The 18,397-nt window shown below is 32.9% G+C and overlaps 1 protein-coding gene across 1 annotated transcript; it reads left to right on the top strand.

Annotated features, from left to right (window-relative positions):
- The first annotated feature begins 99 nt into the window (after nt 1-99).
- On the top strand, nt 100-12,795 carry LOC143042013 (cell surface hyaluronidase CEMIP2-like). The gene is made up of 8 exons (XM_076214221.1): nt 100-235; nt 1,227-1,419; nt 5,215-5,442; nt 7,102-7,304; nt 7,815-7,985; nt 9,522-9,693; nt 10,828-10,947; nt 12,432-12,795. Coding segments are annotated over exons 1-8 (1,137 nt in total). The 5' UTR covers nt 100-233; the 3' UTR covers nt 12,480-12,795.
- Nucleotides 12,796-18,397: the final 5,602 nt, after the last annotated feature.

Genomic DNA, 18,397 nt, shown 5'->3' with positions numbered 1-18,397 from the left:
ATTTATTTTGAATATCGAAGGACGTACAAAACATCAATTTAAACTGTTAAAAGTTGAATACTGAATAAATAGTTAAACAAACTATATATACTTTTTTTCTTTTTAGAGATACTCCAGCATATCAATTTTTGGAAAAAAGTATCATAGTTGGTGATTCCGATAACTTTGGAGAACCTGAAACATTTCTATCACCTACAGGAAGCTTGCAGAGATCATTCCCGTTTGGTAGATCTATGTAAGTGAAGTTATTTTGTTGACGTGAAAACAATGGAATAATTCTTAATGACGAATTAAATAAACAAATCTATAAAGTAGAGAATACACTCACGCATGAATCTCCTTAATGCTATGATAATCTGCTTTACCGTTAGGCAAATGTTCTATTAATTCTTTAAAAATCTGATAATGATAATTCATTAAACTAAAATCAAATACTTAATCCTACAATGAAAACCTCTGGAACAGTTTAAATCCTTTATTATCAATGGACCTTTAGTGTATACAGTTATTTCAATTAGTAGGGTTAAATAACACTTAAGTTTTGGCACAAAGATTGAATTAAAATCCATCTGCTGCAAAATTAAAAAAATATATATCAGGTGATGATGGGAGTTTTTAACCACCTTGATGCACGATCAGAAGTCCGAAAAGGTCGCTATTATCATTATTCCGGTTATTGTAACTTTCGCGTATATTCCTTGTCCATACATTACTTAAACTTAGGTCCATTTATTCTAATCTACTCTTTAACGTTTAATTAAGTTTTAGCCCTAGGTATCACTGAAGAGACATTAATTGTTGGAATGCGAATCTGGTTAAATAAATTTGGTACCGTTAATGTTATTTTAAAAACTTTCGTTAAATGCTTTCAACCATAAAACAAGCAATATCATAATTTAAGAGCATTTATTTATGAAAACTTGTCATTATTAGTAAAGTTATTAAATATAATGTAAGCATCGAGAATTACTTTTTTCAGTTCACATATCAACTGCTCAACATTTAGTTTTGACCAAATATTAAATATTCTCACCTAAACGATTTATGTTTTACAAATTTATATATTGGTTTCGAATTATTTATTATATATCATTTTTGGATCAATGTCGATTAATGTAGCGCTGTACAATGAATTTCAAATATTAGGATTATAACCGAATTTGCGTTGCTTTTTATCGTATTAAAGGATATGCATGCTTTACAAATGTACGGCTTCTACATTCAAGGGGGAACCGCAATCTATTGCACGTTGGAGTCGAATTTATGAAAGGACCGGTCTACATCACTGATGTGAGGTTTGAGGACTTTAAAGATACAGACGAATACTATCAAATGGGAGCTCTTGGTTTCCGCCGGAATAATGCAGCAAGAAGTTCAGCAAGGTCTACAGTTAAAAACGCACAGTTTGGATTTGCTGACGTAAGTTATGTGATATAAAGTCTGCATTATCATATAATAATTTTCAATCATCTAAAGAGAACACCAATATTTCTTTTGCAATCAAATTCATCACCAGTTCTAGTTTAAATCTACCGAAAAGAATTATGATACTAAGGAGCTCAAACACGAGATGAAGAACAGAAATCAAGGCAAAACAATGACAACTAAACACTAGCAGTGAATAGAAAACTAACTATTCAACAATTAACCCTGGATAAATAATTTATCGTCACCATTTTATGGTCAGAAAATATGTTTTTGTACTTCATATGAATTAGTACTCTGCATTTTCTTTTAATGGTATGTGTGATGTCACAATGAATGCTTAATAGCACAAAAATCCATGTGACGAGGATAATTCAGATATCTATAAGCTGACTTTATCTGCATGGTTCATAATAGCAAATACTTTATTCGTTTTAAGCTCACCTGGCCCAAAGGCCAAGTGAGCTTGCTTCATCACTTGGCGTTCGTCGCCGTCCGTCGTTGTCGTCGTAACTTTTACACAAATGTTCTTCTCTAAAACTTCTTGACCAAATGAGTAGGTTCAGTAAGAACCCTTTTTGGCCCCAAAATATAGCAGTTTTACAAAATTGTAAAAATGTAATCTTCTAGCTATTTATTGGAAAACAGAATGCTTCTGCTTCACAAATATGGGCTGTTTTCTGACAATACAATGCACATATATCGGGTACTACTATCATTAAGTCATGCTAAATTACAGAAATCTTCACAAATTTAGCATTTTAGTTTTTTAGACGGTTTCCGTCTTAAATGAAAGTGGCTGCATTCGTGTTCACTCATAATATTGAAATGAAAGTTGTATTTGATGATAATACATAACATATATAAAGGTTGAGGATGAACACGGATGCGGCCACTTTCATTTTTGACAAAAACCATCTAAAAAGTGATGATTTTTTGCATATTTGATATTTTTCATTTTTAAGCTTGAATCTGAGCGTTTTTGATGACTTAATCAGTTAAAATCTTTCACATAAACTAATTGAATCAATTGAAATAGACACTAAAGTGTTTAAAAAGTGTCCAAAATATTTCGTTAGATGAACCTGAAATTTGAGGCCCAAATTGGCCCTTACCGGACCTACTCCTTTAACCAAACTTGGCAACAATCATTATGGGGGTATTTAGTTTCAAAAATATGTCCGTTGATCCGGCCAACCAACCAAGATGGCCACCATTGCTAAAAATAGAACATGTAGATTTTGGCTTATATCTCTGAAACCAAAGCATTAAAAGCAAATCTGACACGAAATTAAATTGTTTATCAGGTCAAAATCTATCTGCCCTAAAATTTTCAGATGAATCAAACAACCTGTTGTTGGGTTGCTGCCCCTTAATTGGTAATTTTAAGGAAATTTTGCCGTTTTTGGTTATTAAAATAAATATTATTATAGATAGAGATAGAGTATAATAAACAGCAAAAATATTCAACAAAGTTAGATCCACAAAATATTCAACATGACCAAAATAGTCAGTTGACCTCTTGACGAGTTATTGCCATTTATAGTCAATGTTTGTCAATTTTTCGTAAATTTTTGTAATCTTTATCAAAAAGCTCCTTTGGAACTACTATGACAAATTTAACCAAACTTGTCCACAATATAGGGGATCTAAAAATGTAGTTGAAAAATGTGTCCGATGACTGCTAGCGAATTAAGATGGACGATATGGCTAAAAATAGTACAAAGGGTAAAAGGCACTTTTTGGCTAAAATCTCCAAAACCAATGCACTTAGTGCAAATCTGATTTGTTTGTTTGGTAGGTCAAGGTCTATCTGCCCTAAAAAAAATTTCAGACAAATCAAACAACCCGTTGTTTGGTTTCTGCCCCTAAATTGGTAACTTTAAGAAAATTTTGTAGCTTTTGGTTATTATCTCGAATATCTTATTATTATACATAGAGATAAATCGTATACAGCTATAATGTACAAAGTAAAACCTACAAATAACAAATAAGTCAACATGATCAAAATACTAATACTTAAAGAATTATTGCCCTTTATAGTCAATTTTTAACAATTTTCTTAAATTTTGTAAATTTTGTAAATTTATACAAAATATTTTAACTACTGGGATAGATTCATAGGTTCATTATAGATAGAGATAATTGTAAGCAGCAAGAATGTCCAGTAAAGTAAGATCTACAAACACATCACCATCACGAATACACAATATTTTCAAGAATCCATCTGTGTCCTTCGTTTATGATATGCACATATACCAAGGTTAACGACACAGGCTCTGTAGAGCCTTTAGTTTTTCTTACCATTATCAAGCTCTATTAAAACAACATACGTTTCTTTATATTGCTATACACAATACCCCTCCCCGTTTGATAATAATTAGATATTGCACTAATAACAAGTTCCAATAATGCATTTAAGTTTCAGATGAAGCCTTCCATTACAGATTTTTTATATAACATGTTTTAAGAAAAATCGTTACAAAATATTTAATCCGTAAACACTGTTCATCGTCACATTTCGAACCATATCCAATTGCACCGTACACTATTCAACATTGAAAGATATATAAACCACATCACAATATACGACACTCTACTAAACCTTTTTTATTTGGAGCTGGACCCAATTCATTCGCATTTTAAAAAGATTTAATGTCCAAATACCCGCAGTGCATCTGTAATCTCGATATTTTCGGTTGTGACTGTTATCTTTGATTTTTACATATATTTTTGCAGTCACATATTTAAACTATACAAACTTTGATGCAATCATTGCGCACATCAACATAATTGTTAAATATCTGAAATTACGAATACATATATAGTCAACTTGTTTTGATGGATCGCATAAAAACTTGAAATGAAAAAAAGAAAAATTGAAGAAAAAACAAACTCCAAAGAAAATTTTAAATAATTAAAGGTCTGAAACACAAAGAGCTATATGTGTATTCACAATATTTATTATATATACTTGTGAAATTGATTATATTATAGTTACTAATATTATGAACAGGTTACATCTTACCAAAAAGTGCCTCCCTTATAGTTATCAAAGGTACCAGGATTATATACATAACTTATACTCCGGTACTGGCATAAGAATACGGATTTTTTGTTTTATTAAAATTTGCTGTTACAAAATGTTAGAAATTATTATAAATTAAGGAATGTATCTCGCTCGTGCAAAGCTCTGATTCCTTTCACGGATTTGGCTATACCTTTTGGAACTTTTGGATTATAGCTCTTCATCTTTTATTTAAACTTTGGATTTCAAATATTTTGGCCACGAGCATCACTGAAGAGACATGTATTGTCGAAATGCGCATCTGGTGCAGAAAAATTTGTACCGTTATTGTTATTATAGGTAAACTAAAATAAAAAGTCCCTTAACAATTGACATAAACAAAAGCTCAAACAGATCAAACCAATTGAAAACAACTGTAGTATTCCTGACTTGGTAGAAACATTTTTATATGTAGAAAATGTTTTATTAAACCTGATTTTATGACTATAGCTAAACATCTCACTTACATAACAGTAAGTGGGTGTAAATGAGAAAGTCAATCAGTGCACATATCTAAAGGATAAGAATTCCACAACTGTAAAATTAAAAGTCAGCATGAGACATATTGATATTTTTCAGAACCTACGAATAAAGCAGCACAGACAACTCTGTCAATATTCAATATGATAGAACAAAACCACTACACGAATATCTAAAATGAAAAGAGAATAATGTTTATTGTTAACGAATCTCTAATTGTTATTGTACTTTTGAACTTGTAGCCCACCGAAGGAAACCGTGTCAAAGATTATGGCAATGATGATGACCTATATACTGAAAGAGATGGGGATGACATTGCAAACTTTCGGGACGCAGATAGATCTGTAACTCGAACTGATGTTTGTAGTGAGGCAGTTACAGTAGTAAGACCGGAACCATTCCATATGACACCAGAATGTTATAAAAGAACAGGTTGGAATATGGCGTGGTGTTGCCAAAATTTTGGAGAGGTATATCTTCGGTAGTCTGTACTTTATCAATGCAAGTATTAAGACAGCTGAAAATTAAGTTTTATAGTTTAAAACACATTTTTATATGTAAAAGTCATTTCAAATAGAAATCATATGAGTAAGTGCAACACATGTTTGTCTACGAGGTAACACACCAATGATGCTCAAAGTACTAAAAAGTTGGAGGGCTAAATTAATATGAAATTGAAGTGCATTGAAGTTACGAAAAGGTTAATACAGAAAAAAAGTTTCAATTAAGCTGGCTGGGAAAAAAATAGATTATAAAAACAGTGCTTCCAAACTGCTTTACCTGATTCACCTTAATCATCACATTTGATAGCCAGGGATGATACTTTAAAAATACTTTAGAAACTATAAAACCAAAAGGAGGTCTTGAAATAATAGTTTATTTTGGTATAAGGTCACCTTATCTTGAGGGAGTATGATCACAAGTTTCTAAATGATTTCTTTGATTATCCATATGGATTATGTGAAAGGTTTGATATCAATAATGTCAGTACCGACTATTTATTTGATAATACACTTATTTACTAAAGTCTATCAGCGGTATAAAAAAAGGAAATAACACTTCTAAATTGCTTTTGAAAACCGTACCAAGATTTACATTCTTTGAAAAAGCTCAAACCAAGAAAATAAATCCAAGGGTAGATAAATACTTCAATATTTGAGGTGCTATATGGCTAAGAGGGGTTATAATTTTTATTGACTGTAATTGCCTACAAATTCAAATAATTCAATGCTATTTTATAATTGCTTCGATTTCCAAGAACGCATATGATTCTCTAAACCTATATGAGATCAAATGTTATAGGTATTAACCATAATGCATTACTTTGTAGGTCACATAAATACATAAATGTGACAGAAATTTTAGCAGAAAATTGTTAAATAGGGATGTATTTGTGAAACTCCTTGCTGTTCAAAATAAAAGTCTTGAATTTCAGCTAGTTATTTACACCAACGTCAGATCGTCGCGTCACATGTGGGCCAAGTTTGCCTACTTTTGCAAAGAACCTTAGATCACACTTTTAATGCCTCACCTACGATAGTAGAGAGGCTTTATGTTTTCTGGTTTATACGTCCGTTCTTCCGTCTGTCTGTTCGTCTGTCCGTGCGTCCGTCTGTCTGTTCGTCCGTCCCTGCGTCCGTACGTCTGTTCGTCCCACGTCAGATTAAAGTTTTTGGTCAAGGTGGTTTTGATGAAGTTGAAGTCCAATCAACTTGAAACTTAGTACACATGTTTCTTGTGATATGATCTTTCTAATTTTAATGCCAAATAAGAGTTTTGGCCCCAATTACACGGTCCACTGAACATAGAAAATGATAGTGCGAGTTGGGCATCCGTGTACTGGGGACACATTCTTGTTTTGTAATGATTTGTGTTGCTTAGAGCGCAGTTCTCTCTGTTTATAATTTTATATTATTTTTGTATTTTGGTCGTTTTCATTTTGGCACCATGTCATTGTCAGTATGTTTTGGACTTCAAATCCAAATCGGTATTTTTCGTTTATCTAATTTAACCGAAAATAAGGTATCAAGTTTGGAAACGAATTTCCGATGTTTTATTTCTAACCATATAGCTTTGATTTATTTTATATTTGAGAAACTGAATTATGAGTTTTAACTTTCTTTTAATAGATAAGAGTTCAAGATAGTTCATCAACCAATGATGCACACTTGGTTACCATGGTACGTGATGACGTCAGCACGGCTATGATGGAGTCTGACATGTCACACAATGCTCCCTTCCTTGTTTTACTCGGTGGACAATACAGTTATTCGATGTTTTTCAATAATCAAATCCCGAATCCAGTAAAAATCTTAACAGAAGCAGTTTCAAAGTAAGAAATATTTCCGAATACTTTTTCTAAAATGCATTTAAAGTTCATCTCTGCACATTCGAGTTATTTCAGTGGCGGATCCAGAGGGGGGGTTCCGGGGGTCCGCACCCCCCTTTATTTTGGCCGATCAATGCATTTGAATCGGGACATATGTTTAGCACCCCCCCTGCACCCCCCCTTTGCCCTGGGCTAGCACCCCCCCTTTCGAAAATTCCTGCATCCGCCACTGTATTTAAAGACGGATGTTTGTCTACGATTGCCAATTATGTGTCCACTGGGTAGAAATTGAATAAGTCATAGTAGAAATATTTGAAACAGTCTCTCTTTTCTGACTTGTAAAATGCAGTGCGTAACAATAGTCTGCCATTAAAAACAATTCTGTCATATATCTAAATGAAATAATTAGTTTTAGCAAACTATTGGTTTTATACCATTTTCAAACCAGTATAACTGTATTTAAGATATATCAAATGTTTTAGTATGACATGTTTTCAAATCATATCATTGTAGCTCAGATTACGTGCGAGTTGGTGTCTGTTTACCACCAAACGCAGATTTCCAATTGAAAACATTTCATCCATCGACGTTCAAAACAATAGACAAATGGACTCTTGTAGATAAAATTCATGATCTCGACTCCGATACAGATGGTGGAAAGTATTTCTATGACAAAGACACAGGGTACGTTACTGACGTATTTTTATTTAAAGCAATCTTCGTCTGACAACATTCGATAAAGGCATGCAAATATATATTGTACTTTTGCAGCTTTCAAAACAAAGCGAAGTTTAACGCAACTCCTCCTCTACGGAATAGTAATAAAAAACCATGTTGTTTCCGAAAAAGTATCACTCAAAAGGATTAAAATTCGACTTTGGACCAAAATTATTTGTCTACATAAGACTCATCAGTGACGGTCAGATCAAAATAGTAGACTCATCAAATATACCTGGATTATAACATATAAATGATTCATCAGTTTTTTCCACCGAATAAACAGTTACGGCGATGACTGCTGTACCCCTATTTTGACAATTTTACCTATTGTGTCTGTTTTTGTTCACGCATCGTTGTTAACAATGGAATTTGATGCGACTGTCATAAAAGTAAGAGGTTTAGCGATATTTAACCAGATTCAATCCACCATTTTCTACATTTAAAAATGCCTGTACTAAGTCAGGAATATGACAGTCGTTGTGCATTCGTTTGATTTGTATTATCATTTTATTTTGACATTTGATTAGGGACTTTCCGTTTTGAATTTCTCCTCTGAGTTCAGTATTTTGTGATTTTACTATATTTTGATTGACATGTATATTCATCAAACGTTTTGAAATCAATTTCCAAACTTTGATAAATGGTTGAGTTTTTAGCTCACCTGGCCCAAAGGGCCAAGTGAGCTTTTCCCATCACTTTGCGTCCGTCGTCCGTCGTCGTTAACTTTTACAAAAATCTTCTCCTCTGAAACTACTGGGCTAAATTAAACCAAACTTGGCCACACTCATTATTGGGGTATCTAGTTTAAAAAATGTGTCCGGTGACCCGGCTAACCAACCATGATGGCTGCCATGGCTAAAAATAGAACATAGGGATAAAATGCAGTTTTTGGCTTATAACTCAAAAACCAAAGCATTTAAAGCAAATCTGACGTGGTAAAATTGTTTATCAGGTCAAGATCTATCGACCCTGAAATTTTCAGATGAATCGCACAACCCGTTGTTGGGTTGCTGCCCCTGAATCGGTACTTTTAAGGAAATTTTGCTGTTTTTGGTTATTATCTTGAATATTATTATAGATAGAGATAAACTGTAAACAGCAATAATGTTCACCAAAGAAAGATTCACAAATAAGTCAACATGACCGAAAGGATTTATTGTCCTTTACAGTCAATTTTTAACAATTTTCATAAAATTTGTAAATTTTTATTAACATTTTCCACTGAAACTACTGGGCCAAGTTCATTATAGATAGAGATAATTGTAAGCAGCAAGACTGTTTAGTAAAGTAAGATGTACAAACACATCGCCATCACCAAAACACAATTTTGTCATGAATCCATCTGCTTCCTTTGTTTAATATTCACATAGACCAAGGTAAGCGACACGGGCTCTTTAGAGCCTTTAGAGCCTCTAGTTTCTTTATAATTAATGTTTTGTTTTCCTTTTCTTTGCATTGATTTCTAATTTTCATTTAAACTACTTTTGTATGTTTTTCAAGGTATTTTGCCACCGTATTCCGAAATAAAAACGATTTTTTGGACGATGAATATCATCCAAATCCTCGCAACAGGGCAATACAGCTTACAATTGATATCAAAAGCGGGGATAGAGCAGGCAACGATTGTCTAAATAATGCAAGAAACTCATTTGGAGATCTCAGTCCAAAAGTGGTAAGAAATTGCAATTAACTTGCATGCTAATGTCATTTGAGTATACTTTATGAAAACAAATTGTTGTTCATACAAATAACTGACCATTCGAGTTACGTAATCAGTAATAAATAAGATGACACCTGAGAAAGAATAAAAATTTTAAATAACGGTGCTTTTTTTTTTAGATTATTCAGAGCTAGGGTTTGAACAAAGAAATAAGTTAGGACAAGGTTTTTCTTTCTTTAATTATGCAAAGTTTTCAATTGATAGATATATCTTTTAAACCATTTAATCATGTTTATCGTGTACATGTAGTTGAAAAATATTAATTTCAAAGCCGGAACGAACATTTTAAATATTTGATAAGTAAACATGTTTTTGATCTTAGTTCAATTTTTTATGTTTTGGAGTTAAGTATGACGTTCATTTACACTGACCTCGAACTCATTTTTGTTTTGAGGCCATCTAAAGACCGCTTACAAGGGTGGGATTTTCTTGCTGTGTTGGTGACCAATTGGTGGTTGTCGGCTGTTCTCTGCTCCTTGGTTGGGTTGTTGGCCTTTTGACAAATTAATAATTTCCATTCGGTAATTCACACATAATATATAAGTTTAAAAAAGAAGATGTGGTATGATTGTCTATGAGACAACTATCCACAAAAGATCAAAATGAAACAGACATTTACAACTATAGATCACCGTACGGCCTACAACAATGAGCAAAGCCCATACCGCATAGTCAGCTATAAAAGGCCCCGATAAGACAATGTAAAACAATTCAAACGAGAAAACTAACGGCCTTATTTATGTAAAAAATGAACGAAAAACAAATATGTATCACATAAACAAACGACAGCCACTGAATTACAGGCTCCTGACTTGTGATAGGCACATACATAAATACTGTGGCGGGGTTAAACATCTTAGCGGGATCCCGACCCTCCCCCTAACCAGGGACAGTGGTATAACAGTACAACATAAGAACGAACTATAAAAATCAGTTGAAAAAGACTTAACTCATCAGATGGACAAAAATAAGTTTGTATATTGTTACCATGTATATGCTCTCTGGAACAATTGTTTTAAGAGAATAAAGTATCGATAATCAGTATTCGTTCTCAATTTTATTACTGATATTGTCAAATCTTGTTAGTCATTAAAGAGAAATCTGAAAGCCTTGCTGAGGAGCTTACTTAATGATGTTCGAGCAAAGAGATCTATCAGTGGAGAAGATAATAACCGAGAAATTCCAGCAGACGCAACAATCCCATCTGTAAGTACTTTATGCTATATGTGTTATAGGAAAGGCTATGGTTTAAGTATAACAATGTCAATAAATATTTCATACATCCAAGTATAAAGATTGTTTGTAAAGCATAATCCTAATATGGCTTAAACACGGTCAGTATACTTAATATAGGACGAGAGAATGTAAAACATATTCGATTAGTGATGGGCTGTGTAATAATAAATATCCTTCCAACAATTTGATACTTAAACTTAAAAAAAAATAACAACACTTTACATGCGTCCAAAACAATTTTCTGGATTAACGTTCAACAGGAGATCTCTAAGTCAAAGATTTAAACGCAAATAATGTATAAGAACCGAAACAGTTGAAAAACTATATGACCAAAAATGGACAGAAAATAGTCATATCTATCTAAGATAATAACTGAGGGAGTTGATACCATTTTTCTTAATGATTCATATCAAAGAATTTATCAATAATATCAGTTGATCCATTTCTCTTTCACTGGCGACAAATTTCAACTCATACGAAATATTGATGTCAGTTTCCCATTATATCAATTAAGAAGGTTTCTTGTAATGACGCTTACAGCTAGCAAGAAAGTGAAATACCAAAAACACCAAGCTCAGAGGAAAAGTCTAAACGGAAAGTGCCTAAGCAAATGGTTTATTATACCTGGTTTAATAGCTAGCTAAATATGCCTTTAGAATTGTTTCACAGCTGATGCATAAATATTGGATTTGAACTCTTTAACATGTTTAACTTACCGGTTCTTAGCTGTTTTAGTTTATGCAATTTTGGTTGTTTTTTTTTTCTTCACCTTAACCTGCGCAGTTCATCAAATTTGATTCTAAGCAATACCTCTAAAATGTGTAAGATCATAGATACCTGTTGGGGACTGATTTATATCGGTTACATATGATAAATCTTAACAACTACCTCAATAAATGATAAAAATACATATTATTTGTAGAATTTTGCTGATAAGAGGTTAAATGATATGACTTTTTATCAATAATAAAGACTATTAACCTATACCGAATAATATTGATTATTTCGGTAAACTACTGTTGCCCTTAACATATGTTTAACTGTAATACATTTACATTAACAAACGTGTATACAGAATGCCCATTATCGTCTCTGAATGTTTTCCTTCATATTTTCATGTTCTAAGACATGTGTGTGGCAAATTTTGAATCGAAATACCCTTCTTTATTTAATGTTTGTTTTTATATGATAGTTAAGATTCAAGCTGGACAATAGTTCATCATTTGTATGACAAGTGCATCACTTGCAAATTGAACAAAACGATTTGTTTACTTTAAAAACAGAAGTTTGTAACTTTATTAATCTTTCTTTTTTTGACATTTTAATGGTTAAACAATTGATTAGCGTATTTTTGCAATGTTAAAAAGATACACTGTATAATAAATATGCGAGGGATGATGCTGATTAATTCAAATTGAAGACATGAATGCATATTTTGAATTTTTTTTCTTCAGGAATGGGGAGCAGGATCAACACATACACCATGGGTTACTCCAGCTTAAAGATGATTAAATATTCTACATAACTTGTATTATGGATGATGACTGGACCGAAAAGGATTGCAAATTCCACAATTGTAATGAGACTGAAGGCATATTGCTTGTTATCATTATTATTTATCAATCGTGTATTTAAAATAAAAAAAAATCATATTGCTGATGTCAAGGTTTTAGAATGAAATTCAAAACAGTGTGGCTGTGGCCATTGATTGACACATGAAATTCATCCATTGACTGGGACAATTTACGTGAACGTTTGTATGTAACGACCACTGCTCACTGTGTACTTTTTAAAGACACTTTAACTATGGGGTCACCAAAGGTTCTCAACACCTTAATAAAGTAATTCGAAAAATTAATCAGAAATAACACGATGTTTTGATTTATATCAATTATATAAATCAAAACATAAAGGTTATTCCTGATTAATTTTTCGAATTATTTTATAATTAAAGGCGTTAAGAAACCTTTGGTGACCCCACAGTTTAAATGTCTATCGTAGACCTGTACGTCGTGAACAGTGGTCGTTACAGACAAACGTTCACGTAAATTGTCCCAGTCAATGGATGAATTTAATGTGTCAATCAATGGCCACAGCCACACTGTTTTGAATTTCATTCTATATGTTTCGTAAATTAAAATATCAATATTATTATGTCTTTGTGTGTACAGCACTATTCGCAATAAACCTTCACGATAAATGCTCTCCAAACCATAACTTCAAAGACCATGATTGTGTTAATATGTAGTAAAAAATAACCATATCCCGTCTCTAGCTTTAATATATACCAGCTTTCATAAGTGCTTAGTATGACTATAGATTTGCACTCCTATTCTCGTACCATGGTAAAAAAGAGATATCAGAGGTACCAGGATTATAATTTGATACATCAGACGCGCGTTTCGTCTACATAAGACTCATCAGTGACGCTCAGATCAATTTTTCTTTCTGTTCCCATTGATACTGCAAAACTTACAACAAAATAATTTGCATTTACCTGTGCACATTATTCTATTTGGCGCTTTGAGCAAGGCTATGAAGATTATGGGCTATCTTACTGAAATTGTTTTACATCTCATCTTATATTTTATTGATTTTTATTCGTTGGGTGTATGCTCACTTGTGTAAATATGTGTTTTGATTGAGTTAAGCCATTTAAATTGATATTTTATAGAACATGTATGTCTTTCTATGTTGTGATGTTACACTGTTGTTTAAGGTAAGGGGAAGTTTGTTAAACGTTTTAACCCGCAGCATTTGTTTGAACCTGTCCTAAGTCGGGAACCTGGTGTTCAGTGGTTGTCGTTTGTTGATTTGGTTCATAATTGTTTCTCGTTTTTTGTTTTTTATATAGGTTAGACCGTTGGTTTTCACGTTTGAATGATTTTACACTAATATTTGTTGGGCCCTCGATAGCTTGCTGTTCAGTGTGAGTCAATGCTCCGGTTTGAAGGCTGTACTTTGACCAATAATGTTTTACTCTTACAAATTGTGACTATGGTAGAAATTGTGTGAATGGCACCGTTAATACATCTATATAGGATCTACATAAATAGCCCAAAACCAAAAATTGTTACATTTTTCTAACCCAATTTCCTACCCTAATGTTTTGCTGTCATCTATGACACAAATATGTCATTAAACATTTAAACAAAAAAGCTTTGGCCAATTAAGTATAAAGAGTATACACGTGCCATTGTTCGTGTTAACCCCATTATCTGGAATAATCTTTGACCGAATCTCTCGGGTTTATTGTAATATATATAGGGGGTTGAATCCGCGTTTCCGGAAATACTGTTCAGTCCGTATACGATTTTGTTATATACATGTATGTAATCGTAATCACATGTACTGTCTCTTTTTCGTTTTGCAAGCGCCATTAAAGGATGTAATTTTATGAGCTCCTAATATTTTGCCTCTCGTATCCCCACACAGGATTATTACATTATCTAAAGTCGAGTTTTCGTTTTATGAATTGCATTCATGATATTTTGAACATTTTGTATTACATATTTTGCAGAGAAGGGATGTTGCTATTGGTAAGGTAACAAGTAATAAGATGACGAACACAATTGTATATGAAAGGGGTCACTTACGGAGGTTGCGTCTTTGTCTTCACTTTACACTCCAATCTACATCTACATGGGAAATCCGTTGTGAGTTGGTCGACTCATCACATGAATATGTTGAAATAAAAGTTATGGTGTCCTCGATGTGTTCTTTTAAAAGGTATACAGGTGTTTAATATATATTCATGTGTCAGTGCAGCTAAAACCTATATATATGTGGTGATTTTTTATGAATATAAGTGTGCGAAGAGGTTGGTCTTGAATGCAAGATCATAATCTGACAAATCGTCAGTCTTGCTGGTGTCATCATGTATTCTGGAATTCGGATTGAAATAGTTGGTGGATCACTTTGTGTAAAAGATTCAGACGCGATGTTTTTCGTCTCTCCTGTAATTGTGGTAGTTAATGGTCCTCTAATAAAGCTGTAACTACAGTGGAGATCACTTCTAACCTCTCATTAAATCTGTCAGGAGAACTGTTCTAGAACAGTACGTAGAACTGTCAGCCTGACACCTTTTAGTCAGTTATAGGTTAGAACTGTTCTAGCTAGAACTGATTTGGTCAGTTCTACCTAGAACTGATTTGGACAGTTCTACCTAGAACTGATCCTGACAGTTCTACCCTAGAACTGATCCTGACAGTTCTACCCTAGAACTGATCCTGACAGTTCTAGCTAGAACTGACCAGATATTTGGTCAGTTCTACTTCTAGAACAGTTCTACGGTTAGAATTGATTTCTAATTCTACGGCTAGAATTGATTTTTATAAATTCTACGGCGAGAATTGATTTATAAATTCTACGGCTAAAATTGATTTATAAATTCTACGGCTTAAATTGATTTTTATAAATTTTACGGCCAGAATTGATTTATAAACTCTACGGCTAAAATTGATTTATAAATTCTACGGCTAGAGTTGATTTGTAAGTTTTAAGAACACTTTGCCTTAATATACAGGGTTGGGTAAAAAAGCGATTTAAATTATATAGAGTTTTGCTATTTTGCCGGTTTTATTTCAGATTTATAATCGGCAAGACTTAGGCAGCAACCATTTGATTTTCGGGGGGGGGGGGGGGGGGGGGGCTATGTTTTTTTTTGGAAAAAAAAGTTTGTTTCCAGTTTTTTGTGAAAAAAATAATTTGTTTTGGACCCTGAGAAAAAAAAATTGTTTGTTTCATCCTCAGCTGCCACTATATGTAATGCTGAAATTGAAAGAAAAAATTGTTTTCGGTTTGTCGCTAAAAAAATAAAATAGATTGTTCTTCGCCGAAGTCGAAAAAAAAGTTTGTACAGAAAAAAACCCATAGCCCAAGAAAATCAAATGGTTGCTGCCTTAGAGAACATGTTTAACCTGTTAACCCCGCCATATTCTGCATGTATGTGCCTCAGTGTTTCAAGTCAGGAGCATGTAATTCAGTGATTTTCTTTTGTTGATGTGTTACATAATTTTTTGTTTTTCTCTCAATTTTTGTACATAAATTAGGCCGTTAGTATTAGGGGGGGGGGGGCATTATTATTTGAATGGTTTTACATTTGTTATTCCGGGAGTCAGGATGGCTCATTATCACATAACAAAATTATCGGACCTCAATAACCAATATAATATCTGTTTACAAGTAGTTTTCATACCTCGGACGACCTATCTAACAAAAATCTTTTGACTGCATCAATCTAAACTGCCTTTATTTGCTTTTTCTTTCTGCAAATCTATATAGCTGCACAGTACTTCAGTTTTAATTTTAGGTCTAGAGGGACTGTAATATACAAGTAACAGCAATTTTGGAAAAAAAATGTAATTGTTCACATCAATTTATAGTGCCAGCATGCAGGGGCAGCTAGATCCAGGCTGGGGGTCCAACTATATGCTCCCATTCATATGCATTGATGTTAAAAAAAAAAGTGGGGTTCCAACCCCTGGACCCCCTCCCCTTGATCCTCCAATGAGCATGTCCTTGTTTTATTCAAAATATTGAATCATAAACAAATATCAGTAGTTTTTATACTTCAGACTGAGTCGTGTAATAAAATCTTTTGACTGCATCAACCAAAACTTACCATATTTGCTTTTTATTATGTAAATCTATATAGCTGCACAGCAATTCAGTTAAAATTTTAGTTCGAGAGGGACTGTAGTATATAAATAACTGCAATATTGGAAATCAATGACCACAAATTTTTTTTCTCGCATTAATTGAGGGTGCCAGTATTTCCTATTTTTATTCAAAATATTGCATCAGAAACAAATATCAGTAGTTTTCATACTTCAGACTGACTCATGTTACAAAATTATTTGTCTGTATCAATCAAAACTGACCATATTTGACAGCATCAACCAAAACTGACCATATTTGACCACATCAACCAAAACTGACCATATTTGCTCTTTTTTATACAACTCTTATAGTCGCATATATAGTAAATCTGTAATATTTTTATGTAAGGATGGAGTGTATAATCATTATAATACAAATGATCTATATTATATGGTTATTGCATGAATATTGGGGAATATTGTTCCGAGTAGAATTTTATATTGCGCGTGCTTATATTTTTATATCAGGATGGATTGTTCAATATAAACATGATAAAGGAAAGCAACATTGGAAAACAAAATTATGCTCGCATCAGTTTAAAGTGCCAGCATGTCCTCTTTTAAATCAAAATTTTGAATCGTAAACTAATTTCAGTAGTTTTGATATCTCAGACTGACTCATGGATATAACAAAATTATTTGTCTGCATCAACCAAAACCATGAAAACTGACCATATTTGACCGCATCAACCAAAACTGACCATATGTGACAGCATCAACTAAAACTGACCATATTTACACTTTATAATGTAAATCTTAATATATATATATATATATATATATATATATATATAGCCGCATAGTAAATCACTTATACATGTAGTTACATATCACGGTGGATTGTATAATTCAAATGACAGCAAGATTGTAACACATTGGCTCACATTGGCTAAAAAAAAAAATTTCACATCAATTTAGAGTACCAGCAATTTTCTGCAAGTCCTCTTTTTATTCAAAATATTGAATTGTAAACAAATTTCAGTAGTTTCGATATACATGTATCAGACTGAGTCGTTTTAACAAAATCATTTGACCATATCAACCAAAACTGAACTTATTTACACTTATCATGTAAATATATATGGCCTCATTGTAAACCAATCATATTTCTATGTCAGGACGGATCGTATGATAAAAATGACACCAACTTTGGAACACAATACACCTATATTGCTAATCCTGGCTGACCCGGCCTCTTGAACTTTTGAAGCATACAACAATCACTTTTCCATTGTGGCGTCAGATATTTTGTTTTATGATGTCAATTTTTTACGGGAACCTGTGCGATATCCAGTAATGGCAGACAAATAGCGGTAAGGTGTATTTATACCATATCTAAAAATTTAGCGCACCCTTATTTTCTCTCTGTATCCATAATAATGAACCGTCACTAAAGTGACTTTTTAAGTCAGTTTATAGTTTGTGATGGTTTTTTTTTTTAAACAAAACTATTTTACGGCATCATCCAACACTCACATGACTGATTCATATACTTTATTTTAAAATAAAAAGTACATGTATGGGAAGTTCTCTTCTTGGAATAGTATACTGTTAATATAATTTGAAGACAAATGGAAGAAGGCAAAGAAAAATGCATGATTTTGTTTGTAGCCGAACGTCCAGTGGCAAATGCTTCGTTCATGTTCAGATGAGTATATTTTTCTGAGTTTCAGACTCCCAGATATCATTTATAATCGTTATGGATAAGTCTGGCTAAATTGACGAGATGGTGCAAATGTATATAGTTTTTTTACGTTATA

This window comes from Mytilus galloprovincialis, chromosome 1, assembly GCF_965363235.1.
Source record: "Mytilus galloprovincialis chromosome 1, xbMytGall1.hap1.1, whole genome shotgun sequence".
In the NCBI taxonomy this organism is placed as follows: Eukaryota; Metazoa; Mollusca; class Bivalvia; order Mytilida; family Mytilidae; genus Mytilus; species Mytilus galloprovincialis.
The sequence above is the reverse complement of the archived record's forward strand: the minus strand, read 5'-3'. Positions and strand labels throughout refer to the sequence as shown.